General features: G+C 40.4%; 1 protein-coding gene across 8 annotated transcripts in view; it reads left to right on the top strand.

Moving 5' to 3' along the window:
* The window catches only part of zgc:154075 (uncharacterized protein LOC556929 homolog), a 270,435-nt gene that overhangs the window by 52,702 nt on the left and 190,762 nt on the right, over window positions 1-26,971 (top strand). For 6 of the 8 annotated variants that reach the window (XM_060852421.1, XM_060852418.1, XM_060852417.1 and 3 more), the window contains exons 3-6: window positions 2,932-3,016; window positions 7,136-7,209; window positions 8,813-8,872; window positions 14,180-14,287. In XM_060852421.1, the coding sequence (XP_060708404.1) occupies window positions 2,932-3,016; window positions 7,136-7,209; window positions 8,813-8,872; window positions 14,180-14,287 (327 nt within the window). Of the gene's footprint in view, window positions 1-835; window positions 882-2,931; window positions 3,017-7,135; window positions 7,210-8,812; window positions 8,873-14,179; window positions 14,288-26,971 lie in introns of those variants that run through there. The other 2 variants (XM_060852419.1, XM_060852423.1) reach the window with 2 other exon arrangements.

Genomic DNA, 26,971 nt, shown 5'->3' on the forward strand with positions numbered 1-26,971 from the left:
GCATCACCCCCAGTTCTCACTGAACTATGTTTTCTCCAGGTTTGAGAATGCCTGAGTATTAATTTCTCATTGTTGTTTTTAAATTCTCTTTGGTTCTATTCATCATTATAACTGTAATCACAATGCTACAATATCTCTGTGGTTCTTCAATTTATGGCACATGCATGATTTTCATTGCTCCATCATAGATGTACCTACATTAAGTTACATAAGCCCCAAGATTTGAATTCCCTCTACTACACTGTTTTAAAGACGACCTCTTTGACCAAGTTTTTGGTTTGCTATCCTAACTCTTCCATAGTTTTCAAGAGGACAGCTACTCAGTGAATTGAGACTAAAAAGAAATCAATGCACCTTAAGCTCATACTGTATGAAAGGAATAGATGCATTGGCTTTGAGTAATGTATTACAAGATTTGAAGTGTCGCATAAATTTATATGGAATATATAACAGAGAAACATGCCATTCATCCCTAACCCCCAGTCCATGCTGGCATTTGAGTTCTGCTTAAACCTTCTCCCATCCTTTTCTCTTTTAATTCTACTGTGATGATGCTGCTCCTTTAACAAAACTATGTTGTCCTTGGTTTTTCCTCAGGAGGTTGTAAAGACACCAGGTTCAGAAAGGTCTGATTTTGATGGGTTTTAAGGCCAATTTGATTATAGCTAACAGATGCTGCCTCAGGCAAAAGGCTTTTAATTAAAAAAAACTTGTACAATGAAAGGGGAGTGGTCAGTTCTTCCAATTCAGTTTTTCTCCGGTTTGATTTGGATTTTGGCAGTCGGTCTATTCACGAAAGCATTCAGGCAGTTGCTGAGGCTGCTGATCCAAGAAACAACTACATGGAAGAGGGTGTTCCATGCTGCAGCTCTCTCTCTTCTGTAAGAACCTGTGTTTGATTCTACCGTTTGTGCCAAGGGGTGTTATGGGGATTGTTGCAAGTATTTGGAACAGCATAATTTAAGTTGGTATAATCTATTGGGTTTTCAGATAGATTAAGCTATTCGGTATTCTGTTCTGTTTCGTTTGTGTTTCATTTAGTAATCTTGTAAATAAATTCTGTTTTGATTAAAATTAAATGGTTTGACCTGCTGTATCCCTCCTGGAATATCCGTGTTACACCTGCTTAAAACAACTAGCAAAGTTAGGGTCTGGGCTACTTTCTTGGACTGTTTTGAGGGGATCTGGCCTTGTTCATAACACAATCAACAAAAACCTCTCTGCCCTTCTTTCACATATGCAAATCAATTTCCTCTTAAATACATTAAACTAGTTAGCTCCAGTATTCTGTGGTAGCGAGTCCCCTTTTCACATTATTTACAGAGATTTCATAGTGAACTCTTTTACCCCATTGATTTGTTTGTGACTGTTTCATATTGATGTTATCTGGTTTTGCTCCCCCCATAAATGGAACAGTTTCTTTATGTGTATTCTATCAAAATCTTTCATATTTATGTATCTTTACTTGGTCATCATTCAGTCTTTTCAAATAAAAAATGTAGCATATTTATCCTTTCCTAATGGTTACTATTTTACAGAACCTTTTTTTCCATTCATCTGTTGTGTCTCTATTCTTTTTAAATAAAATGGCAATCAGAAGAACTGTGAGGAATACTTCTTGGATCTAACCAAAGTTTAGTGAAAGTTTAGCACAACTTCTCCAGTTTTGATTCTATCCCTCCAGAAATAAACTCTAAGCTTAGTTTGTTTTTGTTATGCCTTTATTGACCTGCATTGCAATGTTTTGATTTATGTAGTCGTGCTTACTGCCAATGCTGGCCCTGGCAAAATTCCAGACTTGCCTCTTAAGTCTGAGCTCATTGCTGAATGCTTTCTTTGGTTACTGTTGCAGTACCAGCAGTAGCCCCTCCTCCCTGTGTAGTTGCTGGGACATTTGTCAATGCTGGAAATCTGAAATAAAAACAAAATAATGGAGACATATTCAGAAATCTAGGCAGCATGTGTGGAGTGGAACAGATGTAACATGCAGATTGGTAACCTTCCATCAGGATAGGCTATTTGTCACAGAGTCATCGTCATAGAGTTCTACTAAAAAGAAAAAGACTCTTTGGCCCATCGAGTCTGCACTGATCAAAATCAAGCACCTATCTGTTTTAATTCCATTTTCCAGCATTTGGCTCACAGCCTTCTATGTCCTGGCATTGCAAGTACACACCTAAATACTTCTTGAATGTTATGTTTTTTGTATTCTCCCTTGACCTGCTTTGTCCTGTTGTCCATGTATTTAATGTGTATTGCTCATTTTGTCGTGAATTTTTCCTTATATTCATCCATGGTATTTCATTAGTGTATATCTGTCTTAGCTTTTAGAATTTATTTTCCTGGTTTCTGTTGAACACTTTAATTATTTCCCATTGACGTTTTACATTACTACCCATTTAATTTTCTGAGTTCTACTCTCATTCAAAGCAAATCAGCTTAACTCCAGTCTATTATCTTGGCATTTATCATGCAAATGATAAATTATTAATTAATAATCCTAAACTATGACTGATAAATAGGTGCTCCCTGCTTCTCCATTTCTAAGTTTAGTAATGACTTCCCCCGAACTGGCTTAAAAAGGAAATGCAACTTATCTCTATATTCATCTCTCCTGGACAATGAAATTCAAAAAAGTTGAAATCTCCCATATTATTGCTTGTTTTTTTTAAACTTATTTCCATAGTTTGTTTTCAATTCATTTCCCTAATTTGTTTTCATATTCTTCCTCCACTTCCTTTCTGCTAATAGGTGATCTGTAGGCTCTGTGTGATCCTTCTTCACATTTTATCACTATCCACATAGATTCTATTTCTGTTTGACTTATGGCTGTGTCATTGTTTTCTATTGAACTAATGTTATGTCTAACTTTTGTTGATCCATCACTGCTCTGATATTATCTGAATTTATTTATTGTTGCCTGTGTTCTAGGTTGTGGGAGTAGCAGATTGTCGTTTAATTGCCAGACAGAATTTGCAGATGAAGTACTCAATTCAAGATTGTAACATCTTCAGCGGTGAGAACCTTTGGTTGGCTGCTTGCATTACTGTGTAGATGTCATTGTCTAATCAAAGTGATTTGGCTAACTGTATTAAACTCTATTGCATAGACTGCAAAACTGAGTTCATTCCAATTTAAAAACAATTTAAAGTTGAAACTTTATCAAAGTAAATATACTGCTAATGGTGCAGCCCTCTTGTGGCACAGTGGTAGTGTCCCACCTGTGCCAGAGGTGTATAATAACATCTCTAAACAGGTTGATTAGAAAAATATGTTATTAAAAATATTTTTAAAAATTATTCGCTAATAGGAGGGCCCTCTTCTGGCACAGTGCTAGTGTCCCTACCACTGGACCGAGAGGCCCCAGTTCAAGTCCCACCTGCTCCAGAGGTGTGTAATAACATCTCTGAACAGGTTGACAAGAAAAACAGGTTAAATTTAAAAAGTTAAACTGCTTGACAAGTGTAAAACATGATGTAGTGTTTATCTGAAGTGAAAATATTTGGTCAAAACCTCGGCTGTAAGGATCAGATGTGGTATCAACTGATTCCTCTGTCTTTCTGCTACGTTACCGACAACTACAATAAGATCAGTATAGAAAAACTGCACTGGCAAGAAGATTGGGTCACCTAGAAAAGAAAGGAAAGGACTTAAATTTGGCCTCTCTACCTTCCTTCCACTCTCCTCTCAGTAATTTTTCAGCCCCAGGATCAGCTATAGTAATTTTTAGGAAATGGTTTTGAAATTTTCAAGAACTTTTGCCCAGTTTAACACTTGCATCCACTTTCAGCAGAAATATTGTCCCAGAGAGAAATCCTGATTTCTCTGTCAATTGGTGTGGATCAGCTTCATATGATTATAGATGTGAAGAAGGCTGTAAGTAAGTGGCTGACCAAAAACACTAAGATTTTGTGTGCACTTGGGCCCAGTTTATGCTCGGTTAGACCTCAACTTAAATAATAGGAGAAAAAACTGCAGTTGAACTCTCGGCCATGGATTGGGAAGAGAGAATTGTCAAATTCCTGCTCCTGACCATCATCCAGTTGTACTTATTAGAAATGCATTTGTGGCTGAATACACAATCAGGACTCAATCATGATATAAATGCAGTTAAATAGCTCGTCAAAATCCTTCAGTCTTGCATATGAGGAATGACCACTTGAATGAAGTTACTGGAAGATATATTATGTCTGTGTAACTTAATCTGAGATTGAAACAGTGCTTTCCAAAAGGAAAAATGGAAGCAAACAAATTTGGTAAATGTAAGGAATGAAAACACAAAACATGTTATTAAAAGACATTATTTCACAGCTTGTGTGCATTGCTGGCTAGGTCAGTATTTGTTGCCATCCCTAATTGCCCTTTAGAAGGTGGTGGTGAGCTGCCATCTTGAACTGCTGCAGTCGTTGGGGTGTAGGGACACCACAGTACTTGTGAACGGGTGTTCTGGGATTTTGGTCCAGCAACCGTAAAGGAATGATGATGTATTTCCATATCAGGATGGTGTGTAGCTTGAAGAGGACCTAGCAGGTCGTGGTGTTCCAATGCATCTGCTATCTTTATCCTTCTAAATGATAACGGTCACTGCTGTTAGAGGAACCTTGATGGGAATCTTGTTGATCCCATGCTGCTACTTCATGCATCAGTGGTGAAGGGAGTGAATATTGAAGGTGGTAGAAAGTGTTGCAATCAACGGAGCTGCTTTATTCTGGATGGTGTCAAGTTTCTTAAGTATTACTGGAGCTTGTCCAGGCCAATGGAGATTATTCTATCACAATCCAGATTTGTGCTTTGTAAATGATGGACAGGCATTTGAGGGACTGGTGGTAAGTTACTCACCACAGAATTCCTACCTGCTAACCTGCTTTTGTGCCACAGTATTCATGTTGCAAATGACTATTCCTAGTCAATGGTAACAGCCAGAATGTTGTTGGAGGAAGATTCAGCGATGGTAGTGCCATTGAATGTCAAGGGGCAGAAGTTAAATTCTCTCTTGATGGAAATTGCAATTGACTGGCACTCATGTGGCACAAATGTTACTTGCCACTTGTACAACCTGGATATTGTTCAGTTCTTGCTGCATATGGTCGCAGACTACTTAGGTATCAGAGAAGTCATGAATGATACTAAACATTGCACAATAATTAGCGAACATCCCCACTTCCGACCATATGATGGAATGACTTCATTAAAAAAGCAACTAAAGATGATTGTGCCTGGGACATTACTCTGAGGAACTCCTGTAATGATGATGTGGGCTGAGAAGATTGACCTCCAACAACCAGAACCATTTTTCTTTTTGTGCTAGGTATGACTCCAAGCAGTGGGGAGTTTTCTCTCCAATTCCCATTGACTTCAGTTTTGCTAGAGTTCCTTGATGCCATACCTAGTCAAATGATGCTCTATGTCAAGGGCAATCACTCGCACTTCTGGAGTTCAATTCTTCTAGGTTATAATGAAGTCAGGAGGTGAGAGATCTGGAAAATCCAAACTGTGCCAGTTATAAGGTTATTCTTTTGCAGGTGCCACTTAATAGTACTGTCACAACACTTTCCATCATTTTCCTGATGATCAAGAGTGGCCAGTTTGGATTTGTCCTACCTTTTGTGCGTAGGACTTAGGCAATTTGCCTTACTGTTAATGAGGTGCAGTGTTTGTAGTCATACTGGAATAGCTTAGCTAGGGGCACAGTTAGATCTGAAGCAAAAATCTTAGTACTGTTGCTGAAATGTTGTCAGGGCCCATAGTCTTTGCAATATTCAGTGACTCGGCCTTTTCTCGATATTACTTGGAATGGATCAAATTCATTGAAGACTAATTTTGTGGAACTTTGGAGGAGGTCAAGATAGATTATCTACTTTTGGCTTACAGTAGATAAAATGCTTCTTCAGCTGTGTCTTTTGCTTTGATGTGCTGGCCTCTTTCTCATCATTGAGGATGCAGATATTTGTTGATGGAGCTGCCACCTTCTGTTAATAGTTTAATTGCCCAGCACCATTCACAACTGGATGTGGCAGGATTACAGAAGTTCGATCTGATCTGTTTGGTGTGGATTCAACTAGTTTATTGCATGCTGTTCCTGCTGTTTGGCATGCAAGTAGTCCTATGTTGTAGCTTCACCAGGTTGACCCCTCATTTTTAGGGATGCTTGATGCTGCTCCTGATATCCCCTACTGTATTCTTCATTAAGGAGGATTGATATTCCAGCTTGCTGGTAATGGTAGAATGAAGTATTTGGGAATTAGAGCTACTCTTATCAGTCAAGTGGTGAGTATTCCATGAGATTTCTGACTTAGTTAAAAATCACACAACACCAGGTTATTGTCCAACAGGTGGTTGCTTGATGAATGAGCAGCACTCCAAAAGCTAGTGCTTCCAAATAAATCTGTTGGACTATAACCTGGTGTTGTGTGATTTTTAACTTTGTCCACCTCAGTCCAATACCAGCACCTCCAAGTCATTTCTGACTTGCACCTTGTAGATGGTGGAGCAGACCTTTGGGAGTCAGGGAATAAGTTATTCACTGCAGAATCCCTATTCGCTGAACTGCTGATGTAGATATAGTGTTTATATGGCTGGTCTAATTCAGTTTCTAGTGCTTGGTACCATGATGTTGGAAGTGAAATTCAGTGATAGACTTGCCATTAAACGTCAAGGGGCTATTGTCAGACTTCTCCAGTTGGACCTAATTATTGTCTGACACTATCTGTCAGAAATGTTGCTTTCCAGCTATAAATATAAACTTGAAAATTATCCAAATCTTGCTATACATAAACTGTTTCAGTATCTGAGGAGTTGTGAATGGTACTGAACATGATGCAATTGCCAGCAATATCCCCACTTCTAACCTAATAGAGGGAAGGTAATTGATGAAGCAGCTAAGGATGGTTGGGTCTTGGAAACTGCCCTGTGGGGCCCCTGTATGTCCTGAGACTGAGATGATATTGACCTCCAACTATCATAAACATTTCCTTTTAAGTTAGATATGACATCAACCAGTGGAGAGTTGTAGATTGAAATACTGTGAGTGAAGTCAGATAAAGTTGATTTACTATTTGTTAAAGCCATAGAGAATTAATCAGATCTGTTTTTCATCAAATTTCATTCATTGGTCCTTTTTTTTTGGTTATGGAAGATTGGAGAGAAGCTGCAAAACGGGAGAAATTTGCAGATGCCGTGATCATAGCAACTCCAGACAGGCATCATAAGGTACATAGGCCATTTCTATGTTTAATGCAAATTAATGTTTACAACAGATTAAACAAGTAAAATGTCAGGAGGAGTGAAATGCAGGATAAGCTTAAAATGTTATGGTGGCTCCAGGAAAACTAATGTTAAACGCACAAATACTCCAATATTCATCAGAAATTTGGGGATGATTGAAATTGGCTATATTGAACCAGCAAGAAATTACATGAAAATATTGCCATCAGTTGTATTTAGATGAATAATTCTAAGAATTTGATTGCAGCATTTAAAATGCATGTATTATATATGTATAAGAATAATGGATAGTTATTGTTAATGTATTGTTATTTATGCATTGTTAAAGAATAATGAATTGTTCAAGAATAATGAATTGTTATTTATGCATTTGAGATCAAGCAGAATTGTTCAATGCACACAAATCCATATAGATTACCCCAAGGTACAATTTTGTGTCTGTTCTGAGTTTGCCAATCTGAGGCAATGTTTTATTGGGGTGGTAATATTTAGCCTAGGCTGTTTTGGGTGAGGAAAATGGGAAATCACCAGAGAATCAATCCTCTGTATGTTATTCAGTGACATCAACAGGGAAGTATGCATGCGTACATGTTGGCTGATAATCAAATAGTTTGTTGACATTATCTCAGTTTGTTAATAACAGCGAGCAGAATTTGATCTTTGCATTAAGAATTTTCATAGTATCAGCATTTTAAATAAAAAGTAGATCTGTGATGGGATGTACTCTCCTTAGCATTGTGTAGCTAGTAGCATCAGCTGTAAGTGAAATTTTCTTGCTTAATTCTATTGATGACTCAGGTACACAGTGTAACCTAGGAATGGGCCAATGTTTCCAATACCAAGAGTCACCAAAGCAATAGGATGGTATTTTTTAACTTTCATGCATAATATGTACATGCCTGGGTGAAATATTGTGTGCAAGTGTTGAACGTTTACTGTCGCTACTTGTGATATATTCAGGACGTTGTGTCGGATATCAAAGAATCGGTGGAACAGCTTGATTTTTGTGTACATTATTCTCATGGGCTTAGCCATCAGCACCAGGAGGTGTTTTCAGCCACAGTGGGACATTACCTAATGTCTGCACTTGTACAGCTTTGGCAAGAGTCACGAAATAGTACTCAGGTGGAGAGAATGACTCCCTGGTAGATATTCTCCTTTCCAACCCTTAAAAAATCTGATGCCATATGTGTCATTGTTATTGTAATTGTGTTGGCTATCAGCTCACTTCATTCAAACTAGAAATCATACAAAACCTGTATAGCTGTTGTTAATGCATTGTTTTAACCAACTGAGCCATTGTGAAGAATAAATGTACATGCATTAACATTAACGTGATTGGAATGTCTGTGTTTGTGGTCAGGAATATGTTGAACTCTTTATTGATGACAAGATGATCGGATTATGTTTTTATTCTCCTGGATTGTCCTTATTATTTCAACCATTTAATGGCAAATACAAATATATTTAATACCTAATATACTTCATTTATAAGATACACAAGCTGTATTATTATTTATAAAGTGGAACCAGTTAATACTGTAAGCAGTTTTTTCAAATTGCTGATATATTGTGTTTAAACCTACAGGATCCAACAGTGGCATTTGCAAAGAAGGGCTACCACATCCTACTGGAGAAACCCATGGCAGTAGGTCATTATTATAAATGTTGACAAGAGATTGTAACATGGCAAAGTATAATTGCATTAGATGTAGAAGATACATTTAACCGTTTTAGAGTAAAAATTCAAGTATAAATTTGAATTTATATAAATAGGGAATTTAAAAGTGATTGTTTGTTTGTATCCCATATTGGTGCTGTTCCAAATATTAGTGGGATGTAATTGCCCTCCTGTAGTTTTCATGTAGTGAATTCCTAATTGCAGCCAAATAGAAAGCAAGCACATCCACATAAAGGGAACGTGAACATCTAAGAAAAAGAATCAGCTGAAGCCAGGCTCTGCACTTCTCCACAGATAGCTGAAATGTAGTTTTGCAGAAAAATAAAGCAAATTTTACAGTTTAGTTCACAATTGAAATGTAATGTATATTCTAACAAGATCCAAAATAGAGTTAAAATTAAATAAAAACTAGTCAATCTGAATTAATTGATTTGTATATTTTGGAAAATGAATGCGACAATGAAAAATCTAATTTTCAAAATGGTTTGATTTGAAGAAGCAGAATATTGGAAGCTCTGGCCTGATCTCAAGCATTGGTTATTAGTTTAACTGATATAGTTAACTGTTCACTATAGTGAGAACAGTCATTAATCCACAAGTGAGTCTATCAACAACACAATATTATCTACAAAAAGACGTCAGTACAGTTCTTGCCGAAATGCTCAAACTGTGTAATCCAATCCACTCCCATGCAATCTCATTCAACACAACTTCATCAATAGATATGGAAGGGGATAGGTGACTTTGCACAACTACTGCCAGAAATCTCATGAAGATTGCTGAAAATAACAGTTTTTTAAATTAATCTTATGACAGTCCAGAATTATTTATTAAACTACACACAGTGGTTAGCACTGCTGCCTCACAGCACCTGAGACCCGGGTTCAATTCCCGACTCAGGCGACAGACTGTGTGGAGTTTGCACGTTCTCCCCGTGTCTGCGTGGGTTTCCTCCGGGTGCTCCGGTTTCCTCCCACAGTCCAAAGATGTGCGGGTCAAGTGAATTGGCCATGCTAAATTGCCCGTAGTGTTAGGTAAGGGGTAAATGTAGGGGTATGGGTGGGTTGCGCTTCGGCGGGTCAGTGTGGACTTGTTGGGCCGAAGGGCCTGTTTCCACACTGTAAGTCTAAGTCTAATCTAATCTGCTCCACGCAAGAACAAAATGTAACCTGTTGTTTTACAGATTATTCCCTGAGTCTCCAAAACACATGCTGCAGCAGTCAGAAGCACCTTAAGAGGTAGCAACATCAATGAAATTCCTCAGTAGTTTTGGGGAAATTGTTTTTTTAGATTAACACAGTCTTTCCCCATCTCCCAAATAACCTCCTGACCTCACCACACTACTTCAAGATGCTACTTTTATAGCATGTTGTAATTTCTCTGAAGAGGCAAGAATCACTTTAAAGATCTTTTTCTTCCCCTCCAGTTAGCTTACATGGATTCTGCCTAGTGGTTAGGCAGTTAGTAGGTTCTGGATTGACTTAGGTTAGTAGGTTCTTTATGACTTAGGCAGGAAATCCATTAGCTGCAACATTTGCAATCAGGTCAACCCTATGAGCAGTCAAAGAGACCTAGACACAGGCTTTATGGTCAGTAGTATCCTTGCAGCTTAATGCGTTGACCCATTACTTGTCTCACAGTGACCATCAATTACATACTTTTTCACTATTGAAGGCCTGAGGAGTCAGGTTATTGAAAAGCACAAAAAGGAAAGTGAAAGCTCCCTTAAAAGAAATGGTTGAAACGCATCATAGACTACACTCATATCTGAGTACAGCCTGAGTCCATCTAATGTTTTATATACACTATCCAGTTTTTGCAGTTCAGGTGTTTGTTCATTCTATGTCCTCCAATATGCTATAATGTTTGTTCTGTACAATGTTTTGTCAGGTTTCATTTCTAACACGAGAGAATCTAACCATTACCTTTTGACATTCAGTGTAGACAGGCAAGAGGCTGGGAGAGCACAGCAAGCCAGGCAGCATCAGGAGGTGGAGAAGTTAACGTTTTGGGTGTAACCCTTCTTCAGGACTGGGGGTGGGTGTAGGGGGAGCTGCAGATAAAAGGGGTGGCGGGGGCAGGGTGTTGAAGTGGGGATAGGTGAGGACAGCTAAAGGAAACACCCTGGTTGGTCAATGAGAGGAATTAATCCAGTTGGTGGCAGGGAGGAGTGGAAGGGAGGGAGAGGGGCTGGGAAGGAAGTCAGGGATGGGAAGGGAGGTTATTTGAAATTGGAGAACTCAGTGTTGAGTCCTCCGGGCTATAGGCTGCCCAGGCAGAAGATGAAATGTTGTTCCTCCAATTTGCGGTGAGGTTTGTTGTGGCAGCGGAGAAGGCCAAGGATGGTCATGTCGGAAAGGGAGTGGGAAGGGGAATTGAAATGGTGGTGAGTGGGAGGTCTGGTTGACCCCTGCGGGCCCAACTGTGATGCTTGGAGAACTGCTTCCTACGTTAAACTTCGGTCTCCCAGTGTTGAGAAGACCTCATCGGGAGCACTTGATGCAGTAAACTAGGTTGGAATAGAGGCAGATGAACCTCTGTCTCACTTGGAACGACTGTTTGATGCTTTGGACGGAGATGCGAGGGGTGATGTCCCAGCAGGTTTTGCCTCTTTTCTGGTTGCAGCTGAAAGTACCTGGGGTTTCGGGGGGGGTAATGATCCTTACAGAAGGCAGAGAACTCCAACTAAACCCCACCACCAAGAACGTCTTCCCCGCCCCACTCCTCTCGGCTTTCCACAAGGACCGATTCCTTTTACTGTCCTTGGTTTGTGCCACTCTCCCCACCGTTCCCCCAGACCAGCCCGGACCTTTATCTACAAAGCTCGAGTCAGGAGTGCATTGAAATACTCTCTATTTGCCTATATGAGAGCAGCTCCAAAAACACAAAGAAGACTGACACTGTCCAGGACAAAGCAGCCTGCTTGATTAGCACCACATCCACAAAAAACAATTCACTCTCTTTATCATCGAGGCTCAATCGTAACAGTGTGTACTATCCATAATTTGCACTGCAAAAATTCACCAAAATTCTTTAGCGCCTTCCAAACCCATTGTCCCTTCCATCTAAAAGGACAAGGGCTTCATTTACTGTACATTGGAACACTGCCACTGCAAAGTCCCCTCCAAACCACTACCATCCTCACTTGGAAATATATTGCTCTTCTACCAGTGTTTCTGGATCAAATTCCTGGAACTTCACATTATTGTAGGTTTACCTATAGCACATGGACTGCAGCAGTTCAAACAGGCAGCACGCCGCCACCTCCTCTAGGGCATCTAGGGTTGGGCAATAAATGCTGGCCAGTGATGTCCACATCCCATGAATGAGTTTTTAAAAATGAAATTTCATAATATCATTGTTCTGTCAATTAATTTGACAGTTCAAACTAAAATATTTGCTTTTGGTGAATAAGGTGAAATTAAGTTGTTGCGCTCTATTTTGTTTTTATACAGAGAGAAATTTTGACTGGTTAAAGCAGAACAACCTGCTATTGAGTTACTGAGGTTTCAATGCCTGATTTAATTTGAAATGCTAACCATGCCCACATGGACTGACAGATCTAAAGCCAAGCGAACATACCTTTTTAAGAAGGGAAACAGATGGGTAGGAGTCACTTAGCCCATCCTCTCATATTCCCTTGTGGCTAGCTCAGGGATAGAATAGAAAAACAACTGGGTGCAGGCAGTCTATATACCATCTGGAGAGGAAGGGCATGCCAAATAAGAGGAAGTAAGTCTCATTTTTCATATTATTCTATCACAGGTTTGGGTGTCTCTGGCTAGACCTGCAGTTGCTGCCTATACCTAATCTTTAGCAAGGAATGCTGAGTCATTGTTTCAGCTCTGCCTCCTTTTGAGGTTTTCAGCATCACAAATATTACTTTTTAGCCAGTTTAATTCATGCCACTTGACATCAAATTGTTAAATACACCAGATATATCAAATATAGATCCTGAGCAATACTGCTGTAGTACTGATAACTTGGGTCTTACACCAGCCCTGCTCCTAGCCAATTTGTTCCACTATAACACTGGCATCAGTCATACAATGTAGAAAATTATCCAGGTATCTACTCACCACAAAAAGCAGACAATGCAAAATGGCCAATTATTAATCAATCAGTCTACTCTCAGTCATGAACGATGTGATGGATGTTTTCCTTGACAGTGCTATCAACTGATACTTACTGAACAAGAACTTGCTCATTGATTCTCTGTTTGAGCTGTCAGTTGGTTCTAGATCTAATTTCAGTTTGGTATTAACGGGGACAGTAGGCCTGAATTCTGGAGTTGAGATGACAGGAACTGCCCTTAACAAGTGACCGTGTAGCATCAAGCAACAAAAAATAAGTGGAAATTGGAAATGAAAATCTATGGTGCTTGAAGCCACATGCAGATTGTTGAAGGCCAACCCTGTCAGTCCCAGGGCAACATTGCAGGGGATTTAAATTTTATTTCTAAGCAACTTCATCTACAGGCATATAACAAGCCGAGTTTGCACCTAGAATTGTGCATCAATATGCAAATAGTTTAGTTACAAAAATTGTTCCTTAATAGCACTTATGATATTTGTGAAACCTATGAAAATTTACCATGCTATCTTTCCCATTAAACCTTAAGTTAGTTCTTAAATGATCCAGGTGGCCTAACCACAGTCATCTTTTCTGTTGTTCTGGCTATTAATCAGGATAAAAATGACTTCTTTAAAGCTGTCCGAGATGTCTTTTTAGACCTCTGAACCTATGCCCTCTTGTCCTGCTGTTATGTTGTATTGATAAATATTGTTTCAGGTTTGCATTTTCTACCAAGTTAAGTATGTTATGCTTTTTATATGTCTCTTACAGCATTTATAGTGTTGTTTGTTTTTTTTTCCTGCATGATTATTTCTAGTTCTCAGTAAGTACATTGCACTTAAATTATGACTGCTGTCAGGTTTGATCCAGAAATTGTAGAAAATGCCTTAATAATCATCAAATATTCCCTAGTAACCTTGCTGCCTAATGACCACAAAATGTGAAGCAACCATGCTTACATTGACATATATGATTACAGTTATGGAATCAATTGTTCCTTACTATTTTTAAATAGTAGTGTTTACAACATTGTGTTTAGCACATCATCACAGCAATCTGCACTAAATTCACATCACCTGTAATTTGTCAGCTTTCCCACCCATACCTCCAACTTTCCTGACTATTTTGGGGGCATTATCTCTTGTTGAAGTCTAGTTTTCCAAATGATTCAACTGTTCCTTTTTTTTTGCTTTTAATCAGGTGACTGTGGATGATTGCAAGGAGATTCTTCTGGTATGCAAGGAGAATAATGTGATACTTGCAGTTTGCCATGTACTGAGATACTCCCCACCAATTCTAAAAGTACATGTAAGTTTACCTGAAAGCTGAGATCAAATATAACTTCTAGCATAACTTTGAGCATTAAAATATTGAGGACTAGATCTAATAGCAGTTGTCAGACAGCCAAAAGTCTTAATGACCTGCACTTCCCAATGGCCAGACAATTATTATTCCATCGTAAGTGGGAGATGCAGCAATATCTGTATGATAGCAGAGCCCAAAAGAGTTATACTTATTGAAGATTCCACTGAGCAATGCCTTAAGCTCAAATCTGTCTGAAATAATTCATTTAAATTGGGAGACTTTGGAGAGTTCTACGAAATTAAGTAAAAATTACTCAGGAAAAGTTAGACTGTTAAATATATAGGCTAACCCCTGAGCAACTATTCAACTGACCCCATGTCCCTCACCTCCTCCAGGCCACTTACAACTCTCAAATCATGGCCTAACTACTCATCTCTCCCCCACGATCAGCAAATGTCAGATTCTAATGATAAGCTTTTGGGATGTACTTAGACAAGCAGCAACAGATACATTCCCATATGAGACACTGAATTGTTGCATGTTGATGTAATGGAAGTGTTATTCTGTTGACAAATCTTACTGATTAACAAGTTGATAGCCACATAGGTGCAAGATGTTCCCTGAAATACTCCGTGAGTTGGCGTCCTGTCTCTTGAAAGTACAAGTGATCACATCGAGAGCAACGGACACAATAGATGAGATGGGTGGATGTGCAGGAAAACCTCACATATAGCAGAGATTTTCCTGCTTATCCACCCATCTCAACTACTGTGTCCATTGCTCTTGATGTGGTCTCCTGTACACTGGGGAGACAGGATGCCAACTCACAGAGCATTTGAGGGAACATCTCTGGGACACACATATTAAACAACCCCACTGCCCTGTGGTTGACCACTTCAAATCCTCTTCCCACTCCCCAAGACATGAAAGACCTGGGCCTCCTCCACTGCCAAATCAAAGCCACCCACCAACTGGAGGAAGAATGTCTCATCTTCTGCCTTGGGACTCTTCAACCACACGGCATCAACATTGATTTCATGAGTTTCCAAGTCTCCCCTCTCCACACCTCATCCCAGATCCAACTCTCCAACTCAGCATCGCCCTCTTAACCTGCCCTAGCTAACCATCTTCCGTTCCACCGCTCTGCACCACCCTCTCCACCAACCATCACAATTTACTCCCATCTGCATCCACCTATCGCTTTACCAGCCACCTCACACCCAGCCCCACCCCTTAACCCCTATTTATCACGCTACTCCCTTCCCTCTCCATTGTCTCAGAATTTGTGTTTGTGCATATCCAGCTGAGAAAGCATGATTTTTGCTCAAGGATTCCCAACGAGTGTCTGGAACTCTAAGACAGGATATTCGAATAAATACTATCATATTTATGGTCAGTCAAATGGCCATAGTGGTGATATCCCACATCCCAGTACAAATTTTGTCTTTTGCTGGAGGCATTTTTTTCCAATAAATACTGGATCCAGCAGATACTTAGTTTGAGTGGGTTCCACTGCGGAGTTGGCAGATTTTTAATTGTTGCAACTAGCATCAATGGTTGGAAGGCATCTGCATCTCTATTCTCCCCCACTCTGCAATAAGGGCTTCACCAGCTCTCCCCCCTCTGTACATCACAGGCCTACAACAATTACATCACCCACCCCCAATATCTGGAAGTTTCCACCAGCATCTAACCCAATCACTAACATCTGTCTTGGCAAGATGTTCTTTAATTTTTCCAGCCAGAGTTTGCCCTGGCCAGAGAGGAGGGTTTTAGAATTAAAATGCCTAGATTTTATAAAGGTGTATATTGGGGTTTAATTTTGCTAGAATTAAGAAAGAGAAACTATTTTGTTGGGGTTAAAGTCATCTGTTTGGTGACACACACTGTGGACACAGGCCATTTGACCCAACAAGTTCAGACCGACCCTCCGAAGAGTAATCCACTTAGACCCATTTCCCTACATTTACTTCTGACTAATGCACCTAATACTATGGGCAATTTAGCATGCATATCTTTGGATTGTGGGAAGAAACTGGCGCACCCAGAGGAATCCTACTCAGACACAGGGAGAATGTGTAAACTCCAACACAGGCACCCAAGACGGAAATCAAACCTGGGTCCCTGGCACTGTGAAGCAGTGGTGCTAACCACTGACCCATTGTGCCGCACTTGTAATATCTGAAATGTAGCTATAGAGCAAACTTAATCTTTTATTCTTCAAAAGTTTCCAAAACAAATTTTAAAATTATACAATGAATTTCTGAACTTCATGATTGGAAGTTGTAGATATAAAATATATTCTTGTCATGAAATGATGCTATTGCAACATAATCTTTTCTTGTGGTACCTTTTAAATGTCATTGTTTATTTGCCCCTTTTCTCTGTGTAATATACGCAGTCAGTTTTGCACCATGTGTGATCACATTATTTGATCCATGTCACTCTTCTGTGTCATTTATTGTTCACTCTGACTGTTTGCCTCATGTGATATTATTCAAACAATGCAGTAATAGTCCGCTATTCATTGCACAAACTGTCCTTTGTAAATTGTTTTGACTAAAGCATGCTTCCTTTCATTAGATTTGCATTAATGCATACATCAAGCATTTATGCTAATAGTAAGTAATTTCAAGCAATATAATTTATAGTTTCAAGAGGAGGGAAAAAAGGATTTGAGCGGCTTTGATTAAAAGTATTTCACAGAACTTTTCAGAGTGGGGATTCCTACAAGGTAATTCTTACCTGTTAGATAAGAAACTATTACTAAATTGTTTGTCTTTCACATTGAGGTTATTTCTGGCTAGTCCAACAGTTTATGCCATTCCTAATTGTTCTTGAGAGAATGGTGATGATTTGATGCCTTGAACCACTGCACTCCATATGGTAAAATATACTACGGTATTGTTAGGATTTTGGAAAATATTTCCTTTGGTGGAACATTATGTAATTGTGCAAAGTACTTGAATGTATGGACTATGAGCAGGAATTTTCTGCTAGAATACATCAGCTGACAATGGGGATGGAGTAGTTACTATCTGAGGTTTGCAGCTGAATGCCATTAATTGACTAGTGGGAGGGCTGGAAATGAATTGACCGGCAATGGGGGAGAAATGGAGGTGGTGCCTGAAGAAATACAAGTTTGTTTCAAAGACACACAGCAGTCTACTAGAGAAAATTGAAGAATTAGGGATCGAGAAAGAAAGATAGAACATATGACTCCCAGGGCACGGCAGCCTCTCACATTTCCCCAGTGTAAAACTGAAGGTCCTTCTGGAGATAGTGAGTATGAGGATGGCAGTTCTCTTTCTGGATCATGGAGAAAGGCTAGTTGCAATCATGGCTGCAGATTATTGAGACAGCCTGCAACTTGAGCAAAGTTTGGAGGAACAAGTTCACATGCTGAAAAAGTTTTTGATAATCTGATTTGCTCTGGCGAGGTGAGTACAATACTAAGTTGTAATTACAAGCTTTTGGGCTGTACTTAGACAAGCACAACAGATACATTCCCATATAAGACATGGACAAGTTGAATGTTGATGCAGTGGAAGTGTTATTTTGTTGAATCTCACTGATTAGCAAGTTGATAGCCACATATATGCAATCAGTGATGCTCTTTATTGGGGGTGTCCAGCAAAGATTGCAACACACTGCTTTATGTGTCTGTGAAGTCCCATCTGTCATAAACTGTATACTATGTCCAGATTCTCAAACAAGTTATCAAGTGACCTGCAAGATGCTGTGGTGTGCAGCTACCTGCAAGATTCTAATTTGTATGCAAATTTATTCCTTCACCTCCCTCTACTACTAGTTATCTGCAAGCTACATCTGTTTATTATCTTTTAACTCCATTCACATGATTATGTTTGTATCTTGTTGATAGTTGTGTTCTTTTTTTCTTTTGCTACCTTTATCATGAGTATGCAGAGTTACTCTGTAATGCTTAATTCCTTGTCCTCATATTTCAGAAACATATTTCTGTAAACCAACTATGTATAGGTCCTTCTGCCACATCATTGCTTTCTACTCCCCTGTTTTATTATGAACACTGTGCTTTGCCTTATAGATATTTTAACTAATTTGAATAGATTTTCTGCTCACTCTGTTTAATAATCATTTTGATCTTTAACTAACCCATTCTATAACTACTTATTCTCTATAACTCTACTTATTCCCTTGCATCAATCCTCTCTTGCTTTATTCATTTCTGTGTTTTACTGCCATGTTATTATCAGGCTGTTGATATTTTTTGTAGATCCCTTCCCTCTTCTTCCTACTCTAAAGCCTTAACCACCTCCCTATTTATCCTGTCAGGTGGACTTCATCCCAATGAGTATGTCGTCTTCCTTTTACAAAATTGTGATGCCAGTGTCCCATTAAAATAAATCTTCTGTCCCACATAGCTCCTTTCACAACATGTCAATTGTCCTGATCTGTCTGCCCATGCTAATTTACACGTGATTCAGGCAATAAATAATTCAAAGCTTATTATTGTTAAGATATTGCTCTTTAATGTTGAGTCATATTTCTGAAACTCTTTCAGCAGGACCCCCTCCCAATTCCTAATGTCATTTGTTCCAACATGTATCACTGTAACTGGACTTAATCTCTTCCTTTCCAATTGTCTTTCCAGCCATCATGAGATTACCTTTTCCTTAGCACTGGGCAGGCAACACCATCTCCAGAATTCTTGTTCATTGCTACAAAGAATGCTATTTATTCCCCTAATTGAGTTCCTGACAACTATCACATCTCTAGCCTGTTGATCATGCACCTCTCCCACTGGACAGCCTTTTGGACCAGCGTACCCTGGTCTGCATACTGGCTGTTATCTATGCAGGCTTTCTTCCTTTCCCCACAGGCAATGAGTATTTTGTACCTATTGGACAGGATCAATACTTGTGGGACTTCTTCCTCAATCTTTCCTAAAACCTCATCTGACTCCCATCAGACAACACAGTGGCTCAGTGGTTAGCACGGCTGCCTTACAGCACCACGGACCTGGATTTGAATCCAGCCTTGGGTGACTGTCTGTGTGGAGTTTGCACATTCTCCCTGTGTCTGCTTGGGTTTTCTCCGGGTGCTCCGGTTTCCTCACACAATCCAAAGACACAAACTTGATTGAGGTTTTTGAAGAAGTAACAAAGAGGATTGATGAGGGCAGAGCAGTAGATGTGATCTATATGGACTTCAGTAAGGCTTTCGACAAGGTTCCTAGTTCTGGAAGACTAGTTTGCAAGTTAGATCTCATGGAATACAGGGAGAACAAGTCATTTTAATACAGAACTGGCTCAAAGGTAAAGACAGGGGGTGGTGGAGGGTTGTTTTTCAGACTGAAGGCCTGTGACCAGTGGAGTGCCACAAGGATCGCTGCTGGATGCACTACTTTTCATCATTTATAGGAATGGTTTGGATGTGAGCATAAGAGGTACAATTACTAAGTTTGCAGATGACACCAAAATTGGAGGTAAAGCGTACAGCGAAGATGACAACAGGATTTGATCAAATGAGCCAATGGGCTGAGAAGTGGCTGATGGAGTTTAATTTAAATAAATGTGAGGTGCTGCATTTTGGGAAAGCAAATCTTAGCAGGACTTATACACATAATGGTAAGGACCTAAGAGGTGTTGCTGAACAGAGACCTTGGAGTGCAGGTTCATAGTGGAGTCACAGGTAGATAGGATAGTGAAGAAGGCATTTGGTATGCTTTCCTTTATTACTCACAGTATTGAGTATAGGGGTTGGGAGGTCATGTTTTGGCTGTATAGGACATTGGTTAGGCCATTGTCGGAATGTTGTCTTAGTTTTGGTCTCCTTCCTGTTGGAAAGATGTTGTGAAACTTGACAGGGTTTCGAAAAGATTTATAAGGATGCTGCCAGGGTTGGAGGATTTGAACTATAGGGAGGGGTGGAGTAGGCTAGGGCTGTTTTCCCTGGAGCGTCAGAGGCTGGCGGGGGTGGGGGTGGGCATGGGTGGGTGGGTGGGTGGTGACCTTACAGACATTTATAAGTTTATAAAATCATGAGGGGCTTGGATAGGATAAATGGACAAAGTCTTTTCCCTGGGGTGTGGAAGTCCAGAACTTGAGGGCATAGGTTTATGGTGAGAGGGGAAAGATATAAAAGAAACCTAAGGGGCATCTTTTTCACGCAGAGAGTGGTACATGTATGGACTGAGCAGCCAGAGGAGGTAGTGGAGGCTCGTACAATTGCAACATTTAAAAGCCATCTGGATGGGTATATGAATAGGAACGGTTTGGAGGGATAAGGGCCGGGTGCTGGCAGACGGGACTAGATTGGGTTGGGATTTCTGGTCGGCATGGACAAGTGGACTGAAGGGTCTGTTTCCATGCTGTACGTCTTGATTCCACGACTCTGTGCAAGTTAGGTGAATTGGCCACGCTAAATTACCTATAGTGTTCAGGGGTGTGTAGGTTAGGTGCATTAGTCAGGGGGAAATGTAGAATAATAGGTGAATGGGTCTGGGTGGGTTGCTCTTCAGAGGGTTGGTGTGGACTTGCTGGGCCGAAGGGCCTGTTTCCACATTGTAGGAATTCTAGTTCTAATTCAGACACGCCCTCTCTTTGCCTAGCCTGTGTGACTATATTCCAATTAAAATTGTCCTCTTTATTCACACAAGCTTGATGATTCTGAGTCTTGAGAGATTCAAAATAGAGACATGTGCTTGCTTATGACAATGTCACTGACTTCCATATATTACAATACAGATATATTATAGTGTGGATGTCAAATCATACTTATCATACTGTGTATGAGTGGCATATTTTCTTCAAGAGATGGTTCATAGCAATAGAAACAGGAGTAGACCATTTAGCCTATGGCTAAATTAGATTAGCCCATTTAGATCATGGCTGATCTATCCAGCTCCTCCTTCCTGCGTTATATACATAACCCTTAATCCCCCTACCATGCAAAACCCATTCCAACTGTATCTTGAATATATTTAATGAAGCTGCCTCTACTGCTTTCTGGGGTGGAGAATTCCATACATTCACTGTTCTTTGGGAAAAGCAGTTCCTCCTCATCTCTATCCTAAACCTACTCCCCTAATCTTGAGGCAATGTCCCCTAGTTCTAGTCTCACCCACCAGTTGAAGCAACTTGTCTGACTCTATCTTATCTGTTGTTGTGGTTCTGCTCGCCGAGCTGTAAGTTTTTGCTGCAAACGTTTCGTTCCCTGGCTAGGGAACATCATCAGTGCAGTGGGAGCCTCGTGTGAAGCGCTGCTTTGATGTTTCTTCCGGTATTTATATTGGTTTGTTCTTGCCGCTTCCGGGTGTCAGTTTCAGCTGCAGTGATTGGTATCTGGGGTCCAGGTCGATGTGTCTGTTGATGGATGTTCTTGCCGTTTCCGGGTGTCAGTTTCAGCTGTAGTGGTTTGTATATGGTGTCCAGGTCAATGTGTCTATTGATGGAGTTTGGGGATGAATGCCATGCTTCTAGGAATTCTCTGGCTGTTCTCTGTCTGGCTTGTCCTATGATAGTGGTGTTTTCCCAGTCAAATTCATGTTGCTGGTTGTCTGAGTGTATGGCTACTAGAGATCGCTGGTCGTGTCGTTTTGTGGCTAGCTGATGTTCGTGGATGCGGATTGTTAGCTGTCTTCCTGTTTGTCCTATATAGTGTTTTGTGCAGTCCTTGCATGGTATTTTGTAAACTACGTTAGTTTGGCTCATGCTGGGTATTGGGTCCTTTGTTCTAGTGAGTTGTTGTCTGAGCGTGGATGTTGGCTTGTGTGCTGTTAAAAAACACTCCATACAATCAACACAGGAATTCTTGGACGTCATCAGGAAGACACACATAGACAAAGAAGAAACCATGGTATCATTCGACGTGACGGCACTGTTCACTTCAATTGACAAAACCCTAGCCAGAGAAACAATAGCCAACCTACTGGACATACATAACAGAACACAGGAGGCCGAACCTATCAACAAGGACGGCATACTTAAACTACTGGACCTGTGCCTCACCACACACTTTACATTCAACAATCAGATATACGAACAAATCAACGGAACACCCATGGGATCACCAGTCTCGGGACTCATAGCAGAGGCAGTTATGCAAAGATTAGAACATACAGCCATATCACAAATCCAACCCAAACTCTGGATCAGATATGTTGATGACACCTTTGTAATCATCAAAAACACAGATATAGAAAAAACACACAGAATCATCAATGCCACACTCACAGGAATCCGATTCACACGAGAAGAAGAAAAGGATAGCCAACTCCCATTCCTAGACGTGTTAGTAGAGAGAACACCCAACGGAGAATTCACCACAAGGATACACAGGAAACCAACACACACAGACCAAGTCTTAAACTATGAAAGTAACCACCCCAACACACACAAACGAAGCTGCATCAGGACACTATTCAAAAGGGCCACAACACACTGCAGTACACCAGAACTGCGAAAAGAGGAAGAGGAACATCTATACAAGGTATTCGCCAAAAACGGATACCCACGCAACTTTATCACCAGATGCCTAAGAGATAGACCACGGAACGAGGACATGCCACAACCAAAAGGACTAGCCACTCTACCATACGTCAGGAGTGTCTCAGAACTGACAGCCAGACTACTGCGACCCTTAGGACTCATAACAGCACACAAGCCAACATCCACGCTCAGACAACAACTCACTAGAACAAAGGACCCAATACCCAGCATGAGCCAAACTAACGTAGTTTACAAAATACCATGCAAGGACTGCACAAAACACTATATAGGACAAACAGGAAGACAGCTAACAATCCGCATCCACGAACATCAGCTAGCCACAAAACGATACGACCAGCTATCTCTAGTAGCCATACACTCAGACAACCAGCAACATGAATTTGACTGGGAAAACACCACTATCATAGGACAAGCCAGACAGAGAACAGCCAGAGAATTCCTAGAAGCATGGCATTCATCCCCAAACTCCATCAATAGACACATTGACCTGGACACCATATACAAACCACTACAGCTGAAACTGACACCCGGAAACGGCAAGAACATCCATCAACAGACACATCGACCTGGACCCCAGATACAAATCACTGCAGCTGAAACTGACACCCGGAAGCGGCAAGAACAAACCAATATAAATACCGGAAGAAACATCAAAGCAGCGCTTCACACGAGGCTCCCACCGCACTGATGATGTTCCCTAGCCAGGGAACGAAACGTTTGCAGCAAAAACTTACAGCTCGGCGAGCAGAACCACAACAACGGATACCCGAGCTACAAATCTTCAATCAGATTCTATCTTATCTATCCATTTCATAATTTGATATATTTCTGTAAGGTCCCCTCTCATTCTTCTAAATCCTAGTGAGTCCAGTCCCAGGTGGCTCAACTCACTAGGATTTAGTTGAGTGAATCTCCTCATAGGGTAATGCCTTCATCTCCAGAACCAATCTGGTGAACCTCCTCAGCACCACCTCCTAAACCAGTATATCCTTCCTCAAGTAAGGAGATCAGAACTCCGCACAATAGTTCAAACGCGGCCTCACCAACACCTTGTTCAATTGCAGCAGAACCTCCTTGCTCTTAAATTCAATCCCTCCAGCCATGAAAACCAATATTCCATTTGCCTTCTAGATTACCTGTTGCACTTGCAAATCAACTTCTAACAATTCATGTACAAGCATTCCTACATTCCTCAGCACAACAGCATGCTGCAGTCTTTCACCATTTAAATAATACTGACCTACTATTTTTACTTCCAAAGTGGATAACCTTACATTGACCAACACTGTACTCCACCTGCCAGACTCTTGCCCATTCACTTAACCTATCAAATTTCTCTGCAGAACCTCCACATCCTCCGCATAGTTTGCTTTTCCACTCAATTTAGTGTCATCAGCAAACTTGAATATGTTGCACTCTGTCTCCTCTTCCAAATCATTTTTATATGTCATGAACAGTTGCAGGCCCAACACCAAGCCCTGATTCATCCAAACAGGAAATATTCCTCTCCAAGATCATGGACTGGCAGATGTGGTTGTTTTTAAATCAAAGTTTTAATGTGATCTTCAGAGGCATCTTGATAGTGAGGCACCCTGTCTTTTTGTGCTATTGGCAGCTCCTACCTTGGAAGGTACACTTCTCAATGTGACATTGCTGGAGGACATTCTATTAGCCCTCCAGTAATCCTGAATTCTGGCCAGTTTATCAAGTCTCGCATTAGGTGACTATCAACAACATGGTGCAGGATCAGATCCTATTCATTGTCCAAAGGTCAGTGTCCCAACCTCAAATATAAAATCTTACCCATACTCTCTAAATACTAGACTAGCATCCACTTATTTTAGGAAATGGAGAATTAGTATGACATTAATGATTATGTAATAAAGTATTTTTATGGCAAATATCCAAAGGAAAGACTGCAGAATATAAATCAATAAAAAAAGTGGAAGGTGCTGGAGAAACTTAATAATTCTGGCAGCATCTGTGGAGAAGGAAACAGAGTTAATGTTAAATATAATATGACTTTTTTTGGGAACCGTCTCTCTCCATGGATGCTGAGTTACTCCACTACTTCCTATCTTAATTTCAAATTCCAGTACCTGTATTCCCAAAATTTTGCATTTGTTTTCATGAAAGAAATGGGTTTCTCGTGAGCCAATGTGAACAGAAGAGACGAGCTATGACTCAAACCATCAGTTACCACTTCATTGATAATGACTCCAACCCCTATTTACTTGAGCAAGATGAATCAGACCTAAATGCAACCTCTCTCCGCTTGGAAACTAATCTTGTAAAATTTGCTTTCAGTTATCCTGATGGAACTCCTCACAATCATTCAGCAACTGCTATTTCTCATATTCCCCTCAATAAAACTTGTCTGTTTTTACATGAAAGGCACTTTTTTTTACAAATATTCAAAACATATGAACAATTCAAACAGGGGAAGACCATCTGGTTCATTCCTGTTGTCCCATATAATTATGATTCCTTGCTTTAGGATGGGGGAATTATAAATGTTAAAATATGAGAAAGAAATAATTTATGTATCAGCGATCTAATCTAGAAATTCAGGGATCTGATAAAACGTGTACCAAATTTGAACTCTGCTTCATGATCTCAGATGTGCTGAGAGGAATTAAGTAGTACTAGAAGGAAAACAAAAAGAGGAATTATTTCCGCATCCAAGCCATGTCATGCCTCGTTCAGCCTCGTTCAGTCACAAGTGCTTCTTTGGTAATTGACCTTCAACATATTATCAAATGCTTCTGACAGTGGCCATGGAAACTGTGCTGTCTTGCACCACTCGGAAAGCCCTCTGGAAGGAGGTCATATGGAGGTGATAGATAGGGCTAGGTCATACTGAATGGGGAGAGAAATATGTCTGCTGAATTGTTGTTCTCTTTACTACATTAGAAGATGCTTTTCTCTGGGTAGTTCACAGAATGAATCACAATCACAGCTGGATACAAATGAAAGTGGTTCATTTCAGTAACTGCAATTATTATTAGAGCTGTAACACTTTAAAGAGGAAACATAGAATACTAACTGGCATTCACTTCAAGCATTGCTGATGATTGGTGCATTACTTTCAATTATAGAAGAAAATAGAATACACAACTTAAAAAATAAGAAGTGTGGATCCAAGATGGCGGCGATCTAGGAAGATCGCATTGCAGAGCTCCGCACCACAGCACAAGTGGAGTGAAACTTCAATCTGCCCAACCTGGACCATCACGATATCCTGCGACTCCAGAAACTTTGAAAAGTTAACTTACCTGCTGTCCAGAGGTGCTGAAAAAAGGAGCAGGAGAATCTGAGTCCGGGCCCGCAGCTCAGCCTGCAGGATCCTTGGACTCAATTACCTTCCAGGCTCTGATGACCGAGCTCACGAAATCTCACAAGATGTTGGGTAAACAAATAGAAGAGAAGCTGGTTCCAATCTCTAGTATGCTGCAGAAGCATAAGCAGCAGCTGGGAGTCCTGGAAAAGAGGATGAATGAGGTTCAGCAGAGTCACAGTTGTGAAAGCTGAAGCCAGTTCATCCAAGGATAGGATCCAAGCCCTGGAGACACAGTTCCGTAATTTGCGTGACCAAGCGGACGATCATGAGAACAGAGGCAGGAGAAAAAGTATTCGGTCCATTGGTCTGCCTGAGGGTAAGGAAAGTGAGCTGCCTATGGAATTTATTGAGGACTGGCTGCCAAAATTCCTTAACTGGAGGCTGACATGAGAGGCTTGAAGATCCAGAGGGTTCACTGAGTCACAGCACGGAGATTGGGTCTGGGTCATCGTCCTTGTCCTCTCCTGGTGCGGTTCCACCATTATAGAGATAAGGACAGAATCATAGAAGCTTCCAGAATCCAGAGGGAAGATCCAAGGCCCTAATTTATGAGGGCTCTTAGATCATGTTCTTCCAGGACTTCTCAGCGGTGGTGATCCAAAAAAGATAATCTTATGGCGGTGTCAAGAGAAGACTGAGGGAGCTTGGGATTCGGTATTCCCTGAGGTATCCGGCGGTGCTTCAATCACCTTCGATAGATCCATACATCTTTTTGACACATTGGAGAAGGCAAGAAACCTTGTGGACACATTAACCTAATCTGAACAAGTTAGTATGTATAAATAGCAGTGTTGTTTAGGTATGTCTTTGTCGTATTGTAAAAGAAACAAAGGAAGTCGGGTTGGAGTTTTCATT

This window comes from Hemiscyllium ocellatum, chromosome 37, assembly GCF_020745735.1.
Source record: "Hemiscyllium ocellatum isolate sHemOce1 chromosome 37, sHemOce1.pat.X.cur, whole genome shotgun sequence".
Taxonomy (NCBI): domain Eukaryota; kingdom Metazoa; phylum Chordata; class Chondrichthyes; order Orectolobiformes; family Hemiscylliidae; genus Hemiscyllium; species Hemiscyllium ocellatum.